The 19,264-nt window shown below is 53.7% G+C and overlaps 1 protein-coding gene across 4 annotated transcripts in view; it reads right to left on the bottom strand.

Moving 5' to 3' along the window:
* Window positions 1-4,085: 4,085 nt before the first annotated feature.
* The window catches only part of NCOA2 (nuclear receptor coactivator 2), a 101,926-nt gene continuing 86,747 nt past the window's right edge, over window positions 4,086-19,264 (bottom strand). For all 4 annotated transcript variants that reach the window (XM_054178883.1, XM_054178890.1, XM_054178897.1 and 1 more), the window contains 10 exons: window positions 17,543-17,758; window positions 16,620-16,749; window positions 14,873-15,038; window positions 12,947-13,228; window positions 12,379-12,456; window positions 11,641-11,881; window positions 11,348-11,525; window positions 9,028-9,226; window positions 5,815-5,904; window positions 4,086-5,028 (listed from right to left, as the gene is read on the bottom strand). In XM_054178883.1, coding sequence (XP_054034858.1) covers window positions 5,017-5,028; window positions 5,815-5,904; window positions 9,028-9,226; window positions 11,348-11,525; window positions 11,641-11,881; window positions 12,379-12,456; window positions 12,947-13,228; window positions 14,873-15,038; window positions 16,620-16,749; window positions 17,543-17,758 — 1,592 coding nt within the window. In that variant the 3' untranslated portion in view covers window positions 4,086-5,016. The remainder of the gene's footprint in view (window positions 5,029-5,814; window positions 5,905-9,027; window positions 9,227-11,347; window positions 11,526-11,640; window positions 11,882-12,378; window positions 12,457-12,946; window positions 13,229-14,872; window positions 15,039-16,619; window positions 16,750-17,542; window positions 17,759-19,264) is intronic.

The following is a 19,264-nucleotide window of genomic DNA, read 5'->3' as shown; positions in this document are numbered from 1 at the left end:
TTCACAGGCATTGCAGAGGTGATCTTCTCTAGCTTGGGGCTGCCTGCAGGACACTGGGCTCTGTTGGGGTTCCCCAGGCTCCTTGAGGTTCTGACCTACGCCAGGACCTGCCCAGAATGAGACCAAGAGGAGACATCCATCCTTTGCCCCCTGCAGACATGCTGGGCGATCCCCTTCTGCCATTTGAGTCGTTAGGGTGTACTGTAAGCACTAATTAACAGAGCTCAGTGCGATCATCTGCAAAGCTGTCTTCATCCCGAGGAAGGGAAGTATCAGGAGCCACCTGAGAAGCCTCAGAGAGCATGGCTCCAAACACAGCCCTGGCTGCACTTGCCCAGCGGTGAAGCCACCCTCCCAGTCCTGATCTCTAGCCTAGATGAAGAGCCCTGGAATGGAAGTGTGAGGAAGGACCACCAGTGCCCGGGAAATGGGGGTGTTCAGAGCACTGGAATCCCTTCCTGCCAAAAGCTCCCATTTGGAACTTGCCTGTGGTTTGGTTTTCACTCAGGATGTAGGACAGGGCAGCTGTGTCCACAGGCCTGCCTTGGAACATTTGTGTCCTCTGCACTGAACATGTTGGGCTGATTGTACCCACAGCCTTACCCTCCACCCTGACCCCTCTGCAGGACAGAAGTGCTGAACACAGCCAACAGGCCCAGGAGGGGGAGGCAGGGGGTAGGAATGCAGCCTTCTCAAACCTGCCTGAGACAGTTCCTTAGCTTAAGCAGCCTGATTTTGATGTTCTCAGGCTTGCTTATTTATTTCCTGTGTTGTTCCAGACTTGTGCTGCTTGCAGGCAGGATTTATGCTGCACTGCTTTAGGCAACAGTTCTAGGCAGGGATTTATTGATGCAGCAGCAGCATACAAGTACCAGAGCCGGTCAGGTTTCCAGCACTATGCCTGTGAGCTCTGACTGCACAAAAGTCTGAGCTACCTCTAGAGGTGCTCTGGCCATGGCCAGGGATCACAGCAGGGAAAGTGGCTTGTGAGGAGACATGCTCAGATCGGAGATTTGGGGCAGATGAAGACAAACAAAAGGTGTAAGCTTCAAGCTCCCATCACTAGTTCAGCTGTGGATGTGGGCAGAAGTATTTTCTTTTCCCCCAGGCAGCTGATGGCAGAGAGCCAGGGAGAAGGGAAGGGCAGGAGGCACTGCTGTCACCGTGCTGCAGAGACTCCGTGGAGGCTGAAGGTGCCCTGTCCCAGTTGATGCCCACCCGGTCCCGACTGCGGACAAGCAGTGCCGACACCGAAGCGTCCTCCCAGCAGGCCACGCTGGGCACGGGATGTGCAGCCCCCTGCACACAGAGACCTGCAGCCCCCTGCACACAGAGACCTGCAGCCCCCTGCACACAGAGACCTGCAGCCCCAACCCTGCCGGCTCACCACCCTCCGGAGCTGCCCCTGCGCCCTTCTGCCGCCCAGAGAAGAGACCACAGGAAGAGGCCCAGCTCTCCAAAGCCATGTAAAACCCGGAGGCATTAAAATTTATTAAACGATGCAATAACAACGGAATTCTTTATTTACAATAGCATTATTTAACATCAAATAAGCAAATAGCGGCGGCAAAGCAATATTAACTTGCATAAATGTATTTAAAATTTCTCTGAATAGATCTACCTTTGCATAAACTGCTCACACCAGAAATACAAACATCAATGCAGGTGAACAAGGTGATGCCCAGAGTCAACTCCGTCCGAAAACAAATCGCAACCTGAAACACCGTCGGCTTTCTCCTGAAGAACCATAGTTTATATATTGCTTAATTTTACCCTTGTATAATCTTTTCATATACACACACCTCAGATGCAACTTCATGAGGAACTGTACAAAATAAAACCCACAAATGACATAAAGGGAAAACAGAACAGACCCAAACCAAAGCAATTAACTGACAGCAAATGTTCGAAGAAAGGTCTCCATCCTCCCCGCCACCAACGCAAAGGGAAGCGGTGATGCACCGAGTCCGGAATTGTACACAGGTCACTATACAAATATAATACATCGGACAGCTAGGTAGGAATATACAAGACTTAAAAACAGATCTAAGGCATTATGCTAGATTTTAGCATTTTGAGGTTCTTGCACATAGCTTTTACCTGTAGTAAGAAACTTAAAAGAGTTTGTTTCAGTCTACAAAGAAACACCAGGGAGAAAGTCCTAATTCAAATCAAAGCCACTACAGTAAATTTTCTGTTGTGCAGAGAATGCTTTTGCTCTTAGGCAGCAAACTACCATACAAATACTAGAAAACTTTTAAATTCACACCAACAATTAATGGCTTAAGTTGCATTTCAAAACTGATTGTGTATCTTTGGGTTCTGCAAGTGGAGCTGTGCCACCCTCTTCATCTGTTCAGCCCACAGGAATTCTGCTTTACACAACGGCTACAAAAACGTAGAAACGGCAGAAACGTCGCTGCTGCTCCGCAGCCCCAGGGGCTGCCGGCGTGGGGCAGGACTGGGAAGGTCCAGCACAGATTCACTCACTGCAGCAACACAGCTCACTGCACCTCCACCCCAGCAGACACTCAGGGGCCCTGACCCTGCCTGGAGGCCTCGGCTCATGTCATGCACCTTTCACATTTTAATGCAAGTAGAACACTGAGGAACTGCTCTGCTCAACGAGCTCCAAGTGCTTCCTCCAACTGATTTACTGTATACAGGATGAAAAATACTGACAACGAAGGGACCTGATTTGGCTTTGTTTCTAGAGTGATCAATATGATCAGAAGATTCCTTCACTCGCTTCTCCTCTCGTTGGCTGTAGGATGACTAAAGCTGTGCTGAGCCCCCCAGAGCCATGGGGGTCAGAACAACCTCCTGCCTCAGAGCAGCCACGGGTGAGGAGCCACAGCCTACAGGTGAGCAGGGCCTGCAGGTCTGTCGTGAGGTGGGACAGATCCAAACTACTCTGTCCCCTGTGACAAAGAATCATCTGGCTGCAGAGGTTACAGTTAGGAACCAAAAGCAATGGGACAGGAACACAACGATTCAGAAACTCCTTTACACTTTGTGGTGCACAAAGTGAATTCCCTCAAGCAGACACATCTCTTGGCAGCTCTAGAACGCAGACATCACTGTGGCACCGAGGCTGTGGAGGGCAGAGCCATTCTGGTTTCCCATCAGTGGGTAAGAGATGGCTCAGCTAAGTGATTCTGTTTGGTAACAGAGTGGTGGCAGCTGAGAATCGTAGTGGCTCTGCCCTCCTTGGGGACAAACACCTCTCCATCTCCTGGGCTTCCTACAGAAATAGCCTCTTCTGAACCAGCCTTCACGCAGCAGAGCTGTTTGATCTGCACTCCCACCTGCAAGCCAAAGCGACAGAACCGACCTTCCCCTCCCGGCAGGCACGCTGAGATGTAAAATGCACCACGTTTCCCAGACATCCCAGCAGCTGTGCTCGGCTTGGAGAGCTTGGATTGGGGCCAGTGGAAAGAAAACCGAGGTCAAACTCATCAATTTCTTCGTATTCCAAGTCCTCAGAAACTGATGTTGGCTTAGCAGAAGGTTAGGAGGTTGTTCCGACCACAGCAGGCAAGAGCCAGCCCAGGCCCAGCAGCGGCTTTGCTAAGGTCTGTAGGAAAGGCTATAAATATACAAAACCCAAGGACTGGCTCCTACAGAGGCTGCATATCACATGGGTTAGGTAAATGACATTAAGAGCAGAATCACAAGGTTTAGAAAATGAGAAGTCTCAAGCCTACAAATTAGGTCTAATCAAGGCATTGTGATCCTTTACAAAACACTTTTCCAGGAGACACGCACAGCTAAGAAGTTATCTAATTTAATACTGAAGTACCTCATCTGGATTCAATTCCACAACATGTATATCTCACAAAAATTATACAGTAAAACACTGAAGTTTTCAACTTAAATTATTGCTTGTTTACATATAAACTGGATTTTAGGTACCTTACAAAACATCCTCGTAGCCCACACCGCTTTAAAACGACCAGAAACACAGGAGAGTGGTGGAGTCTGTAGTGATGTCTGCTGTGGGTGCTACAGGGCCTGCCCAGCCAAGGGCACGTGAGCCAGCAGCGCTCGTGCCTCCAGCAGGCATCTCCAGCTCTGGGACCAATCCTGCCACCGCTGCCGTCGGCACAGGCGCTGCCATGGGCCTGCAGCACCCACAGCTGCCCACCCGACTGCTGGAAACACTGGGCGAGTAACAGGGAATCCTGGTTTTGACTCTGCCAGAAAGAGGAGGAAGGAGACAGAGGTGGGGAGAGCCAGGGGTAAAAAAAAATCAGGATTTGCTAATTGTTAGGAATTTAATTAGATGAGAATGGAACCAGCTCGTACTTTTGGGCTCATGTCTTGCGTTACAAACATCATCACCAAACCTCCCCTGGATGCTCCTTCCCAGCAGCCCTCTCAGAGTCATTTCCATCTCATTACAACTTCCCCCCAGTCACAACTGCTCCACAGTTTTCTGCACCGGTTCATCTCCTCTGACTTGCTGTCGGCGGGAGGTGCTCGCCGGAGCTCTCTGGAGGTCTCTGCATGTTCCAGGGGTCGCCTCCAGGCCCCAGTGCAGGCTTTAGTCTGAACACCAGTTTCAGCCAGAACGGAATCCTTTGCACCAGACTGAGTAAGCCAGGGAAAACAAAGCAAAAACCCCCCCAAGGTCCAGAACTAAAGAGAGAGAACAAGAGCATGGTTGTTTTTCCTTAAATACATACATTTAAATACATTCAATCTGACATGGTTTATGACAACTGCCTGTCAACATTTACTTTGCAGGAGATCTAAGTTGCACTAAGGTGAATGCAGTGAACAGACTGAGCCTCTGTCTGTGCGCCAGCTCCAGACTGTCAAGGGAGGCTGCTTGGGCTGCGGCCACCCTCATGCTCCCCTTGGGGAGCGGGGACCAGGGACCGGGACCAGGGACCGGCCCTGCCCGCGACTCGGCTGGGTCGCAGCAGACAGACGCAGCTCTTCACACTGGTGAGGGTCTGGGGCCAGGAGCCCGGGCAGCTGAGGAAAGGAGCAACCGAAGTGCCCTCAGGGTCAGCAGTATTTCTGCAGAGGAGAGACAGTGAAGAGAAAGAGATGAATCCTTCCTGCTGGGGCAGGGAGCTGGGACAGGTCAATGTGGGCAGCACTCACCACCAGCCACACCTGGGTGTGCTGCTGCAAACCTGATCCAAAGAGTAACCCTCACCTGAACCTGCAAATCTGTGCACACTGAGAGCCACTGACCTGACCTGGACTGAGTTCCAGGTGCTCCATTTTTTGTAACTGTCCCTATTGTTTAAGTTCCTTTAACTGTAGAACAGATTCCACCTTGCTGTTGGGTGCAGCACAGGGGGAATGTGCCTGCTGCAGTCCACCCTTCTGCCCTCAGCCCTGCGCCCCAGGAGACAGCAATAAACCACAGACCAAGGGCCAGGAGAATTAGCTCCTGAGGAACAGTGAGCCCGTCCTGCCTACTCCGATAGACACGGCACACTGTGGGGTTGAAGGCGTCCCACCCCATCCCATCCCATCCCATCCCATCCCATCCCACTCCGACCCGCCGCAGCAGCTCATTGCAGCGCTACCTGCCGCAGCCGCTAGACGTCGCCGGCGAGCAGGGCTGACGCCAGCGGCGGACTGGAGCCGGTGCCGGCCGAGCCGCACCGGGAGCCGGCATCACCAGCAGGGATGCCACTGCCCTGAGCAGCAGACTCAGCTGCACCCCTGTGCCTGAGGCGTCCTGGGACCGCGCTGAGCGCTCATCTCTCAGCACACGCAGAGCTATGGACAACAACTGCTACCCCTGGGTACCTTCCCCTTGCCCCCCGCCTGCGCCCCCCTGCTCCTCACCCGCGCTGCGTCTCCATCCTGCTTGATGATGTCCATGCCAGGCAGCTGGTTTGGGAACAGGTTGCCTCCTCGCAGAGCAGGGTCGCTCACCTGGCAGCAGGAGGGCAAGATGGGTTAGGAAGCACGCCAGAAGTGGGCTGGGCACAAAAAGCAACGCTAAGGAGCACTCTGCTCCTCGACACACCAGTCCCCTCCTGCCATGGTCAGGGCAGTGGCTCCATGGAGCTCCCTTTCCACACAGCATGTCCCTGACTCGTGCTACTCTGCCTCACGGCCAGCAACAAAGAACATTCCTGACTCTCTGACCCCTGTCTGTGCTGCTCCACCAGCCAGGTCACTCAGTCTGAAGAGGACATGCCAGCCCCCACTGTCCTGCTTCCCCAGCCTGCCTGCACACCACCACACCACTCCTCCCAAGAGATGACACAGGCTGCACTACACCAGCTGAGGCTGAGTTCCAATGACCCTGGCTTCCCTAGAGGCTGGGAAGCATGGCAGAAAGGTGGCACTGAACAGGAGAACGCTTTCCTGAAGGGCTGAGCTCCACAGTCTGCTGACATCACAGAAAGAACTGAGACAGGTCCGGAGCTGTGTGTTTCTGCACAGCCAAAGGGTCTGCTGTGCCCAGCTGGGTGGCAGGAGTGGCTGCCCAGACTGACAGCACTGCTCAGTCAGAGGCTTCGTGCAGGACCCAGCGCCAGCCAAAGCACAGCCCCTCAGCATGGTTCTGAAAGGCCAGAGCACCCAGTTTCCCTGGGCAGCCAGGCAGGGAAGGAAGCCTCTTCCCAGGGAGCCTTTGTGGAGTCAGCTCTCTTGGCTACTTCCCTGGCAGGTGGCTGTGTAAGAGTGCAGAGATGTCCCTCTAGATTTTGCTGGAAGGAGAAGAGACGTTCTCCATGTCACGTGCCCTTCAGGAGGCTGTGTTGCCAGGGAGAGGAGATTCTGCCACTGCACTGCCTCACTCCAGCCACAGAGCCTGCTGCAGCAAGTGGAGGAGACTGCCTTGGATTTACCACACCTAAATCTTCTCATTTCAGGTCCTCCTGACTTTGTTTCTGTTGGTGTTCACTGGTTTTGCAAAGCACCACAAAGCTAAAGGCACAACTCCCTACAGAGCTGGTTTCAAAGGCTGCCAGAGATGAGACTGAGGTCAAGAGGAAAGGTTAAAAACTTCCGCAGTTTCGCCAGAGGAATTCCACCTCTGAAGAAATGGATGGTTCAAGGGCTGCCAGCCTCCTGGGGATGCTTTCTGCTGCTCAGCACATGAGCAGATTAAAAAACCTAAATGTGCAAATCTGACTCAGAAGGAAGAGCAGCACACTGCTGTCTGGAAAGGGAGACAGGAGACAGCCTTGGAGCTTTAGCCACCTGCATCTGACCAAGCAACAGAATCCATGGCTGAGAACTGGTGTCTGCTACTGATCAGCACCCATCAGAAAGCACAGACACAAGTGCCTTCTCTGTTTGGCAGGCAAAGGAATGGAAAGAAAAGGCAGAAACAGAACTGTATCCTGAATCAGCAGCAGTTTTGGCCCAGCAAGATGACTGCAAATTTGCATCACAGCTGTTAGGACAGGGATGGGGAGGGAAGAAGGGTTCCATGCTGCAAGCTGCAGAGCTGGAGAGGCCTTAGTGAAGCTCAGAACCTGGCAGTGATGATACAAGAGTCCTGCCTGCCATGGTATCAGACACTACAAAGATCCACTGCTCTGTTACACAAACACCTGCAGCCCAATGTGGAGTAAAAGCAGTGTGACAACTGTACTGGTGGACCAGCAGCCTGCATGGGACGAGCCTCAGCTCAGGTGCCTGCATGGGCAAGCTGAGAAATCAGAGTGGGCAGCTCCATGTTCCCACTCTCTTCCTTGCTGGGTTTGCTATTGCTTTGTGAGCACCAGCATGTACTTGGGGACTCAGAACAAGAGAGTCTGCTATAACTGGGCTTGGCAACTGGGAGTGTCAGAGGGGTGACAGAATTACTGTAGGTCACCAGTGTGTGGCAGCTGTAGAAGACAAATTTGACCTAGGGCTATATCTGTCAGAGTATTCCAAGAGAAACAGGGATGAGCTAGTGCCATGCACGTGGCTCTGGTGCTTAGGAAACACTGATGCAAACTGGAACAGGTGGAGGAAAGGGAAGGGAATTTAAGCCCACAAGAGGAGACTGAAACATTGCAGCTTAACTTACAAGAACAATCCCAAGAAAGCCAGAACAAAACAACAAAGAATTCAGGCTGACAGAATGGCATAAGAGAAGAAGATCTGTTGAGGCTAGAGGGCACTACTGAGAAAGCAAATACTCTGCTCAAATCTAGACTGGAGAAAGGACAGGAACATGCCAAGAGCTGAATCAGCTTTGAACTGGAACCTTATGGGCTGAGAAAGAGGGTTATGGGGCTGTCCACCACAGCAGAGATGCTGCCTCTAGACACAAGAGGCACTTTCCTGACAATGTCTGTAGGAAAAGTCCATAGATTCAAGTCTGTGTTTTGAACAAACAAGAGTCCAGCTTTGAACAAACACATGAACCTGCTAATTAAGAAGAGTTGTTTGTCAAACACTGATTAATGTGCTGTGTGAGTTTAATTGCAGGTTGACAAACAGAACTGCTGGTTTCCTTACTTCAGTGGCAGTCTCCTAGACTCAAGTGTGTGACCTTCTCTCAGTAGAAAAGAACAGGTTCCTTACCTACTGATCCAGCAACCTATTTTACGTGCCCTGCATTAGACAAGGTGTGGATTTTGTGCTCTGAAGGGCCTCACTGATAGCTCTTGAGGTTCACCACCCATGTCTGGTACTACAGAGTGGCAGTATAAGCATCTTCCACAGCCTTTGCTCAGCTCTAGAAAGCTGCCTGCCATTCAGTCCCATTCCAGAAGACCAAGGACACTGATGACCTACAGAAACTTACCTACTGAGGACAAGAGCTACACCAGCACAGACATCCAGGAGCAACTACGTGTGCGAGCTACAGTGGTGCTAGGTCAGAGTGGGCAATTAAGATGCACAAAGTGCTCTCTACCTCATCAGCTACCTTGGTTATCTGAATGCAGAGCTCAAAACAAAAGCCTTTCAACATCATTCTTTCTCAAGAAAACCAGTACAAGAAATGGAATGGCTCCCAGCAGGGAGAGCCCAAAGCAGCAGACCTGGAAAACTCCTGAAAGCCAAAGCAAACCCTCTAGCTGTCAGCTCACATCCTTCAGTTCTCACCTGCTCAGGACCCATGGAGGACAACCCTGATGTAGGCACAGAGGTCGCTGAGGTCATGCTGATCTGCCCTGTCATCTGGTTCATGTTGTTCATACCACTTGTGTTGGTTGCCATGGACACACTGATGTTCATGTTATTATTGTACATGCTGGTGCTTGCTTGCTGCCCAAAATGTGGTGGGGACTGCTGTGAAAACATGCTACAGCAAGGAATGGAAAAAGCAATGTGTCAGACTCAATGCTGAAGCCACTACTTTCTTCTTCAAGTACCTTAAGCTAGAATTTGTATCTGCTGCTATTGATTCCAACTTAAAGGAAACCCTGTTTCCAGCACCATCAAGGTCCAAGGAGCAGAGGCTCAGAGGGCAAGGTCCCAGGTCTGTGCACAGAAACATGCCATTGCGTGTGGAACTGTGGCAGGGCACAAATCTGCTATGGCTGTGCAGGAGCAGCCACCTGGACGGGCTCTGAAGATGTTTGCAAAGGCATTTCTGGAGGAGAAGGAAAACTCCTCTCCCTGCAGGCAGGAGCAGCACAGCAGTGCTGGACTGACACTGGGCCTCTCTGCTAAGCTCTGTTGCTGCAGAAGAGGCTCTCTGCACAGGGCAATAGCAGATTCGCACACAGCCGTGGCAGGTGGGCTCACAAATGCCGACATGCAGCTGTGCAGAAAGCCACCCACCAGACCTGGGCTCGGGTCTGGACCATGTGGCACTGCAAGTCACAGCATAAAGGCTGAACAAGGACCCTCTAAGGCCACTGCAGAATGACACAAGGAGCAGTAGCTGTGGAAGATCTCGTGCCAGGTTTTACTCAGTCAAAAGAGCTTTCTGACAGTACCTCCCTTCCCCTTGTGTTGAAGCCACACCAGAGACTCCCACACTGCCCTAACACACCTGGCTGCTGCTGTGCCAGCCCTTCCTGCTCACCCAGCAGCCAGAGTGGGAATTCCCACCCACAGCCCTGGGGATCTGCAGCCAACTGAACTCTGCAGATGGCACACAGTAGCCACCCTGAATCCTGCTGCCCTGTGCAGCACTGCTCCACAGCTGAGGACAGCGCTCAGGGCTCATCTCAGCCTGGCACTGAGGTCCTCCATCAGACTGTGAGACCTGGTGGAGCAGAAGGGTATTCTGGGCAGGGGACCAAGCCTGGAAAATCCCACCATTCTCCTCCCTCCAATTCCATGTCTTTCCAGGCCAGCTAACCCCATTTTCAGGTTGTTATCTGGGTGGCTGGCACAGCACACTGCAGAGCATTGTGAATACTCAGTGGCTTGTATAAGCACATCTGACACGGCCCCACTGCAGAGCTGCAGCCCAGCAAGCCAAGCAGTGGGCTGGTGGAGCTGCCCCTGCTGCCCTGGCAGCAGAAGCTACAGTGCCTGCAGATGCTCCAGCAAGACACTGGAGGAGAGGCGTGGGCAAGGCTGAGGGTAAGAGGGACAGCTGACTTCAGGGGAACTTTGCCTGGCTTTCCCTCATGGCTGAAATCCTGCTGCCTGGGGGGTGAGTAAGTTTGTCAGCCAGTGGGAAAAACATTTGATGCTGGGCTGGGATAGCAGGAGCAGCCTGGGAACCTTGGCATGACCGAAGTGCCATGCTGGACACAACTGTGTGCAGCCCGGTGTCAGGTGGCACAGGCTGTACACCAGCTCCTGTCTGTCCCTGGAGAGCACAGGCCACTGCCAGTGGGAAGCTCACTGCTGCCTGCTGAGACCATTCCACACTCAATCCACGCAGTGTGGCCTGAGGGCTTCTTACAGCCCTACCAGCTGGGCATGGGCCTCAGCTGGGCTGGTGACTGCATGCATGAGGCACACTACAGTGCTCTGGGAAGACAGCTCCATGCTGACCCCTGGTATGTGCAGGCACCAATGGACTGAGCCTCCTGCACCGCAGCTTTACAGAGGGTAGGGACACCCCGTCCCTGTCCCCATCCCCACAACCCAGAGCAGCCAGGGAGCACACAGGCTCTGTCACAGCTGACCCAGCCCTGTGCAAGACAGTGTGGGAGCACAGCATGAACAAGGTGTGCAGAAGAAATGCATCCACACAAAGGGGACTGTGCAGCAGAGGTGCTCCTGAAGGCCACTCAGTATGCCAGCAGCAGGTGCAGCCAGCCATGCAGTGGCTGGATGCAGGTCTGCCTTGGCTGGGATGGGGAATCTGCACCACCTCACCCAGCCAAACCCAGGAGAAACCTCTTTCAGGACAGGCAGCTCACCACCAACAAGCAACTCCACCACCCCAGCCCACCAAGAGCTGGGCACAAGCAGTCCCACTGCTCTGCATGTTCACCTGGGGCCATGCTGGATTTACCTGTTGCCACCCATGTTCCCTTGTGCCCACCCGTTCATCTCCGTGGAGGACTGATAGGCAGGGTTAGCCTGAGACTGCTGGAGCATGGGGCTCTGAGTGTGAGCCAGCCGCGGGGACATCAGTGGGCTCTGAGGAGTGGTGGCCCCTGTGAAGCCTGGATCAGGCTGCTGACTAATACCTGAGGAAGAAAAGCAGAGATTTAGCCACTGCACGTTCAGAGCCAGAGCCAGCCAAGGGCTCACACCTGCTGGCGCAGGGCAGGCAGGATGCCCGCGGGCGGGTGGGCACCGTACCGTAGTTAGGAGGGAAGGGGAACTGCTGTGTGCCGGCCTGCGGGATGCGCGGGGTGCTCATGGTGGCTGGGATGCCCCCTGCCGCCACCATGCTGGGGGTCATGCTGAGGCCCTGCCCACGCATCATCAGCGTCCGCTGCTGCACCTGCTGCTGCTGCTGCTGCTGCATCTGCCGCTGCCGCAGGTGCTGGCTCAGGATCTCCCGTTGCCGCTGCGCCAGCATCTGTGCGTTGAGTGGGCCCTGGGGGAGACCACCACCCGTCAGTGAACACTGCACTGGCACCTGCCAGCTCTGCTCCCTCCCACCACAGCACCAGTGACCAGGGAAATGGCAGGAAGCAGTCCCAGCAACGCTTGTGCTGGAACGCTGCCAGCAGCGGGAAACCACATTGACAGCAGCGCTGCACTGCTCTGCACGCTGCACTGCTCTGCACGCTGCACTGCTCTGCACGCTGCACTGCTCTGCACGCTGCACTGCTCTGCAGCCCCGAGCAGCTCGTCAGCAGTCGCTTCCTCAGCAAATGAGCAGCAGCTCCCCAGGAACCACCACCCAGGGGCTGTGGGAAGGACTCTAGGAAACAAAGCAGCTGGATACAGCAGAGTATCACCCAGGCTGCTCTGCATCAAGCTCTGCACTGCACTGTCTGCATTGCCAGACAGCAGCACTGCTGTGCCCAGCTGGGGGCAGGAAGGCGAGAACCAAGTGAGCCAGGGGGCTTGAGGCACTGCTGCTCTCACCTGCGCTGGCACTCCAGGCCTCAGAGACAGATTCATGTTGGAGACGCTGCTGATCTGATTCATCAGTGGCTGCCGATTCTGAAGGGAAAAGAAAACCCAACACCAAAGCCCAGAAGTTTGAGAAGGAAAAAAAGGAGGAAATTTCACACCCAGAAACACACATCTGCTCCCCAAGCTGAGGGCCATGGTTTAGCAGCAGCCTTGGTAGAGTTAGAGGATGACTGGACTGGATGAGCTTAAAAGGCTTTTCCAACCCACACAGCTCTCTGATTCCATGGGTGTGTAAGGCAGTGTCTCACAAAACAACTCCTTCTGGGCAGTGCTTTTGGTTTAGAAGTTCCCTGTAACCAAGCAGGGAACCCTCCTGACATCTGCAAGCTGCCACTGAGGGTGCTGGAGGCCTGAAGCATGTTGCGGAGTCTCCTTCTCTGTAGAGCTTCCAACCCCCCTGGCCATTGTGATCCTGGGCAAGCTGCTGTGGGTGCCCTGCTGGAGCAGGGGGTTGGACTGGATGCCCCCCAGAGGTCCCTCCTAGCTCTGCCACACCAGGACAAGGTGCCGCCCATACCTGCTGCGCCTGGAGCCGGTGCTGCAGCTGCAGCCGCAGCTGGTTGGGCTGGCTCTGCACCATGCCTGCAGGCCGCAGCCCGGCCCGGGGCTGCATGCGCAGCGCTGCAGCGTAGCCTGGGCGCTGCCCCATGGCGTGGAAGCCAGGGTCGGGCATGGGCCCGTAGCTGCCCTGCGCCATGGGGGCCTGGGCCGGGTACTGCTGGGAGAACACCGTCGCCTTCTGCTCCATCAGCAGGCTGGAGTCCTGGCTTGGGAAGCTCTCTGGGTCCACAGCCTGGCTCTGCAGAGACACCAAAGCGACAGCAGAGGTTGGCGGGGCTGGGATGTGGCTGCTCAGGGCTGCTAGCTGGTACAGCCACCCTGCAGTGCCAGCCTCAGAGCCTGAGGTGTCCTTGGGCAGGAAACCCCACAGATCACCAGCTCCCACATACAAAACTTCAGCGCTGAGGTTGGAAGTACCAATGCGCTCACGGAGACAGACGCCTCCTCTCCTGTTCAACAGAAAGCCCTCCACCCTCCCTCAGCTCTTAACACAGCCATGGTGTCCCCCTGCTACCAAAGACAGCCTGGAGTGACAAAGGCTGGAGTGAAGCGGTGCCAGCCTCTGCTCGCCATCGAATCAAGACAGACCCAAAGGTGTTACAAACGAAGGCAGACTTTTATCAGCAGCTTTAACCAAAGTAATGACCTCAGATGAAGAGGCCTGAAACGCTCAAAGGCCGATGTGAGCAGAGTGCCTGATTCTTCCAGGGTACCTGGGCACCAACTGATTAAGCATTAGCATTAAGAAGCTCACACAACCCTCAATCCATTCCAGACACTCCCTTAATACTCACTCTGGCCAGAATAATTTCATGACTTATTCCACACTGACCCTGGAAATGGAGTTAATTCAAATTTCAGTGCCCTCATGAAAGACAGACTTTCAGCTGCTATAAAATATTTGATGGATCTCCTAAAAACATGTTCTAAAGTGCAACAGTGCTCTGTAAAAGCCTTCAGCTGTTTCCAATGAGATATAGTTACAGAGAAAGATATTTACCACTGGGGTTGGAATCAGTCCTTCAGGGTTCTTCTGGGGGTGGTACTCCACAAGCTATGTCATATTGCATGCAAATCTCACACTGGAAACCTGAGTGCATCAATAAATTCTATCTCCAGCTTAGCACCCAACAGAGTTCTGTGTGGTACCAGCCAGGCCTGGGGATGAGAGTTCTCCTGTCCAAATCAGGGATCCTCAGTGCTGTTGCACACCTGCAGCACAGAGCTGGTGCAGCAGGCATCCTCTGGGCACTGGTGGGGGCTGGGACATGCAGTGGTAATGCTAGGCTTGTCTCCCCACACTCACTCATTACACAGACACCAAAAGCTGGTTTGGAAATGCACTTCTGATACTGCACCCATCAAGCACTAACTTTTCTCCCCCAGCTTTTATTTTTCCCTAACAGCCTTTTTTGCAGGTGGAACTTGTCCCTTACCAGGCACTGCTCAAGAGCTGTGGGTGAAGGGACACACCACAGGTTTGCTCAGGTAAGAGCTTGTTGCCTCCATCACACACAGGTCCTGGTCTTGCTCCTCTGCTCCTAGGGCTTCATGTTCCTTTTCTCCTTTCCTAGACCTTGCTGCTGGCTGTGATCTTACCTTTCTCCTGCACAGAGCTGTTCCCCTGACCACCAGATAAGCAGAAGCCTGGTAATTTTGGGGGGTTGGTCAAGTCAGTCGCATAAAGTGCAGTGGCTCATCTGAAAGAAGCTTTTCAGGTAGACTTGAGCTGCTAGATGGACTCCTACCAAAATGTGTAACTCCATCCTAGCTTGCAGGAAGTGTTTCATAATCTCCTTTTCCAACACACATTCTACCTCCACCTTGGCAACACAGCATCCAAAGGTGATGCCCACCCCGTGCCATGCATGGCCCACTGTACCTGGCTGACTAGTTCTGGTATTCCAAGAGCCCTGTCGATTTCCTCTAAGCCATCAAAATTCCTTAGTGCCATGTAAAGCTGATCCAGCAGAGCACCCTCATCACTTGGTGACTCTGATGAAGGATGATTGCACAAGAGATCATCTGGTGAGCTGCCAAAGGGTTGCCTGTGAAAACACGAACACAGCGTTGGTAAACAGCTGCTGGGAAATGAGAACTAATATCAGAGGATTAGGACTCAAATTGAGCTAACAAGTGGAGACAGAAATTATCTTAATCACTGCCAGTTTTGTTTAGAAAACTACTCTGGATGAAGTTACACAAAGCAACAGCTAAAGAGTGTGATTAATGCCTGTCAAGCCCATACAAGCTCAGGGTCCACCAGTGAGCAGCACAGCAGAGGGACACCCAGGTGCTGATTCCATGCTACAGGGCCAACAGAGGAGCACAGGAGAGTCAGTAATTCTTTTCAGCTAATTGGAGCCTCGAATTCTAGATGTTGGATTAAGTACTGCCACAAGCAGACAGAACTATTCCCACAGACACTCTTCTTAACTGGTTTGCCATCAGACTAAGCAAGCTGAAGAGGTCACAGAGGGCCCCAAGAACTACCTGGGCTCACATGAATCAAAACACCTGGAGGAGCTGGCCAGGAGCATGAGGGAGAAAGGGTCATTCCCCTCTTTGTCTGCAGCAAACCACTGCATCAGCTCAGCTCCTCTGCTGAACTGCACACGTGGGTACCAGTGATGCACTTGGTTATTGCCTCAGGAGGTGTCAGCAAGGGCTTGGACACTGTCAGGCAGACCCTGCCCAGCTCAGGGACTACAACAGAAGCATTCTGCAAGCAAGGGCAGCCATGGGATGGGATCGTGGCAGAGCCTCATCCCAGGCAGTTACCCTGGGACAACAAAAGTGCCATTTGTGGAAGGAGGAAAGGGCTCTGTACGTGGACCCTTTTTGCCTGCTTGGAAAAACAAAGAAACATCTTCTGTGTTTAGTTTCCACAACGGGATCTGTGGTTGCCATGGAAGTCTGGTCTGTGTCAAAGCTCAGCAGAAGGAAAGAGCTGTGCACCTACAGACCAAGGCATGGCAGGCAGGCAAACCATCAAAAATGTGTTCTTTTAAATAGACCTCAGATTGCAAAAACAAAAATAAGGACCTCCAAAACATCACAGACATTAATCAGTCTCATGGAGAAGTTTCTGTAGAATTATAAACCAGCAAAAGGGAAGGGCAACAAAAGAGATTAAAAAATCCTTTGAATCAGATTACTTAATAATGGCCAAAGTTAATCCATCCCAGCTGAGTTAATGAGCTGTGAGCTGACTGTGCCTCCCCTTCCCTAAGAAGCTAACTGCAGGGAAGGGGCAGCCTGCCTGCACCACCCCCAGCACTGCCCCGCTCCAGGGACAGTGACACCAGAGCTACGCAGGCCCTGGCTCTCTGCCACACTTAGTGACAGCAGCACCATCAGCCAGAATCCTCCCCACGTGGATGCTGGAGAGGTGCAGGTGGCAGCTGGCAGCACTGGCTGTGACACAGCCCCTCCAGCTCCTCCAGCACACTAAGGGCAAAGAGCTTAGCAGGTGTCACCAGAACCGGTGCCTGTTCCATGAGTGCAAAGCCCTGCATGCCCTGAGCCGATGCACACCCAGTGAGTGCTTGATGTAGAGCTTTGTTTCCATGAGGTGTGTGGCACAGGCCTGTGAAACCTCTGCCTGTGCTGCTGTGGCACCCACTGACCTGTTCTGGTTACCAAAGGTTGCCTGGTCTATGGGCAAGATGCTGTCTGGCCACGGCGCAGTCTGATTGGGAGGTGCCTGCTGCTGGCTGTACTGGGGTCCTCCCATGTTCATCTCCAGTTCAGATGGCCCTAAGCAAGGAGAAACAACCACATCACTGCTGGGGAAATAATCTGCTTGCACATTCTCTGTTACACTGAGAGCAAACAAGCTTGGAAAGGCTCAGTAAGGCTGCACTGGAGTGCTCTGTGACTGTTTTGTGAGCTGTTGCTCTAGAAACTTGAGAGAACTCTCAGAGTGGTTCAGAGCCATCAAAGAGAGGCTACAACATCACAGATGCAAGAATTGCTAAGATCAGTGCAAGGAAAGGGCAGCACATGGGGTCAGTTCCATAAGGTACTCGCTCTGAAAGTGACCCAGAACAAGGGAATGTTCCCAGCACTTCCTCTCCAAGAGCCACAGGCTGCAATGAACAAGAGCAGCTCCATGGCCACCACTGTGGAGCTGCAGAGCAGCAGGAAACGTTCCCATCAGTCTGTGTGCTAGAAGTCAGGGCTTGAGACCGTCCCTCCACTGCAGGGTAGATTTAGACTGGACATGAGGACTAAGATCTTCGCTATGAGGGTGGTGAGACACTCGAACAGGCTGCCCCTAAAAGTTGTGGTCACCTCATCCCTGCAAGTGTTTAAGACCAGGCTGGATGGGGCCTGGAGCAGCCTGGTCTAGTGGGAGCCTGTGGCAGGGGGCTGGAACTGGGTGGTCTGTGAGGTCCCCTCCAAGCCAAGCCACCCCAGGGCTCCACAGGAGCAACTGCCCTGGATGCCGTTCTCAGCAAATGCAGCACTGCAAGAGGGCTTTTATGGCTTTGTTCCCCGCCCTGCTTCACCCCTGAGAGCCCAGCAGCGCCCAGGGGCCCTGACTTACCCATGCCCATGACCTGTGCCGGGAGCATCTGCCGGGGCGCGGGCTGGGCGCCGGCACGCAGGGGCAGGCTGGCGGCAGGGGCGCGGATGAGGCCTGCCTGCGCCGGGCGACTCATGGCGCTGGCCGCGGGCGCGCAGCTCACCCTCGCGGCGGGCGCAGGGCTGCCCCAGTCTCCGGAGGCCATGGCGGGCCGAGGGGCGCTGCCACCCATCATGCCTGCACGAAAGCCAAACGGTCAGGCACTGGCACATGGTTCACATCGGCTCCAGCGGCTCCACTGCTGCGCAGCTGCGCTTGGCCATGGCACCGCGGCAGCTTCACTCCAGCCACTGCCCCAGGGCTGCCCCTCCAGGTGTGCTGGGCCCCAGCACCATGTCTCACTGCCTGCTCAGGGGGGTGTTGCACAGCAGGAGGCCCCTGCTGCAGTTTTCTCAGCACTGCTGGCAGAGGTGCTCCCACAGGCAGCCTGCAGCAGGTGCCCAGGGTGTGCACAGCGCTTCCTTCCTCAGGAAACAAGCCACGCTTGCTGCTGTCTGCCAGGGCTTCACTTTCCAAGCACCAAGTGAGAACCCAGACCTGAGCAACAACCTGTCAGCACTATGCAGGCTCACAAAGTAGCACTGAACATTCATGCTCTGCAGACACCTGTTGGTGAGTCCTCTGGCTCAGAAGGGAAGCACCTGAGCGCCGGGGCTCAGCCAGGCAGTCCGGACCCGGTGCAGGGAAATCACCCGCAGCAACTTTCCGGCAGATGCTGCACCGTTACCGTTAGCGGAGGGGAAGTCCTCCTACACCTACTGTAAACAACTGGTACACTTTACTTACACTTGGAATACACAGAATGCTGCACTGACAGCAGCCAAAACCCCAGCCCCAACACAAAATCCACCCCCAAAGCCAACTATTCACAGCATCTCTGCACCTCAGTTTGAGACAGTCAGGACAGCAGATAAAGCTCTGATTTCAGATTGGATTCTTGGTCTCTCCACTTGCACTCTGAAACATCCCTACATGAATACACAACCAATTATCAGCCCTCAGCTCAACTGCTCGGTGGTGCATGGCCCAGGACAAAACCCCTCTGAGCAGGGCCCTTGCATCAGCTGCTGCACATTTCCTTCCTTGTGGCAGCCTCAGGTCTGTGCCATTTGCGTGCCAGGTCTACCAGCTGAAATCAGGGCTGTGCTGGAGCACACAGAGGGGCAGAGGTAACATCCCAACGTGTCTGCAGAAGATTGAGTAACACCCTCTAGCATGTACACAGAGCAGGGAAGTAATAGGGCACCTGGAAGGCTACGAGCTGACCTGTAAACTGCTTACACAGGGTCTGCTGGTGTCAGGCAGCTTTGCCAACACTGATGCAAACCAAATATAAAAGGCTGGCAGAGAACACTTCCTGTGGCAAGAAGCACCTCTTGGAGAAGCAGCTCAGTGGTTGCTTGTCTGAGGCAGGATGACTGGATTTGGACCTATCCACGCCTCCTCTGAACCTGGAGTACTGACGTGAAGAGACTGCTCAGCTGCAGCTTTCAGACAGGTGAAAAGCAGAGCATGAAGAGCAGGACTGAGGTGAGCAGGAAGAGCAGTTCCAGATAAACACTAAACACATCAGTGCACAACTGCCTGTGAAACAGGATTTCCTCCAGGCTTCTGGGAAGTACTTACAACATCCCCCACACGAAGTGACACGTGCAGCAGTCTGCTGCTGAAGGGTGTTTCAAG

Source organism: Dryobates pubescens, chromosome 3, assembly GCF_014839835.1.
Source record: "Dryobates pubescens isolate bDryPub1 chromosome 3, bDryPub1.pri, whole genome shotgun sequence".
Classification (NCBI taxonomy): domain Eukaryota; kingdom Metazoa; phylum Chordata; class Aves; order Piciformes; family Picidae; genus Dryobates; species Dryobates pubescens.
Note: the sequence above shows the minus strand (reverse complement) of the source record. Positions and strands in the feature narration are given on the sequence as shown.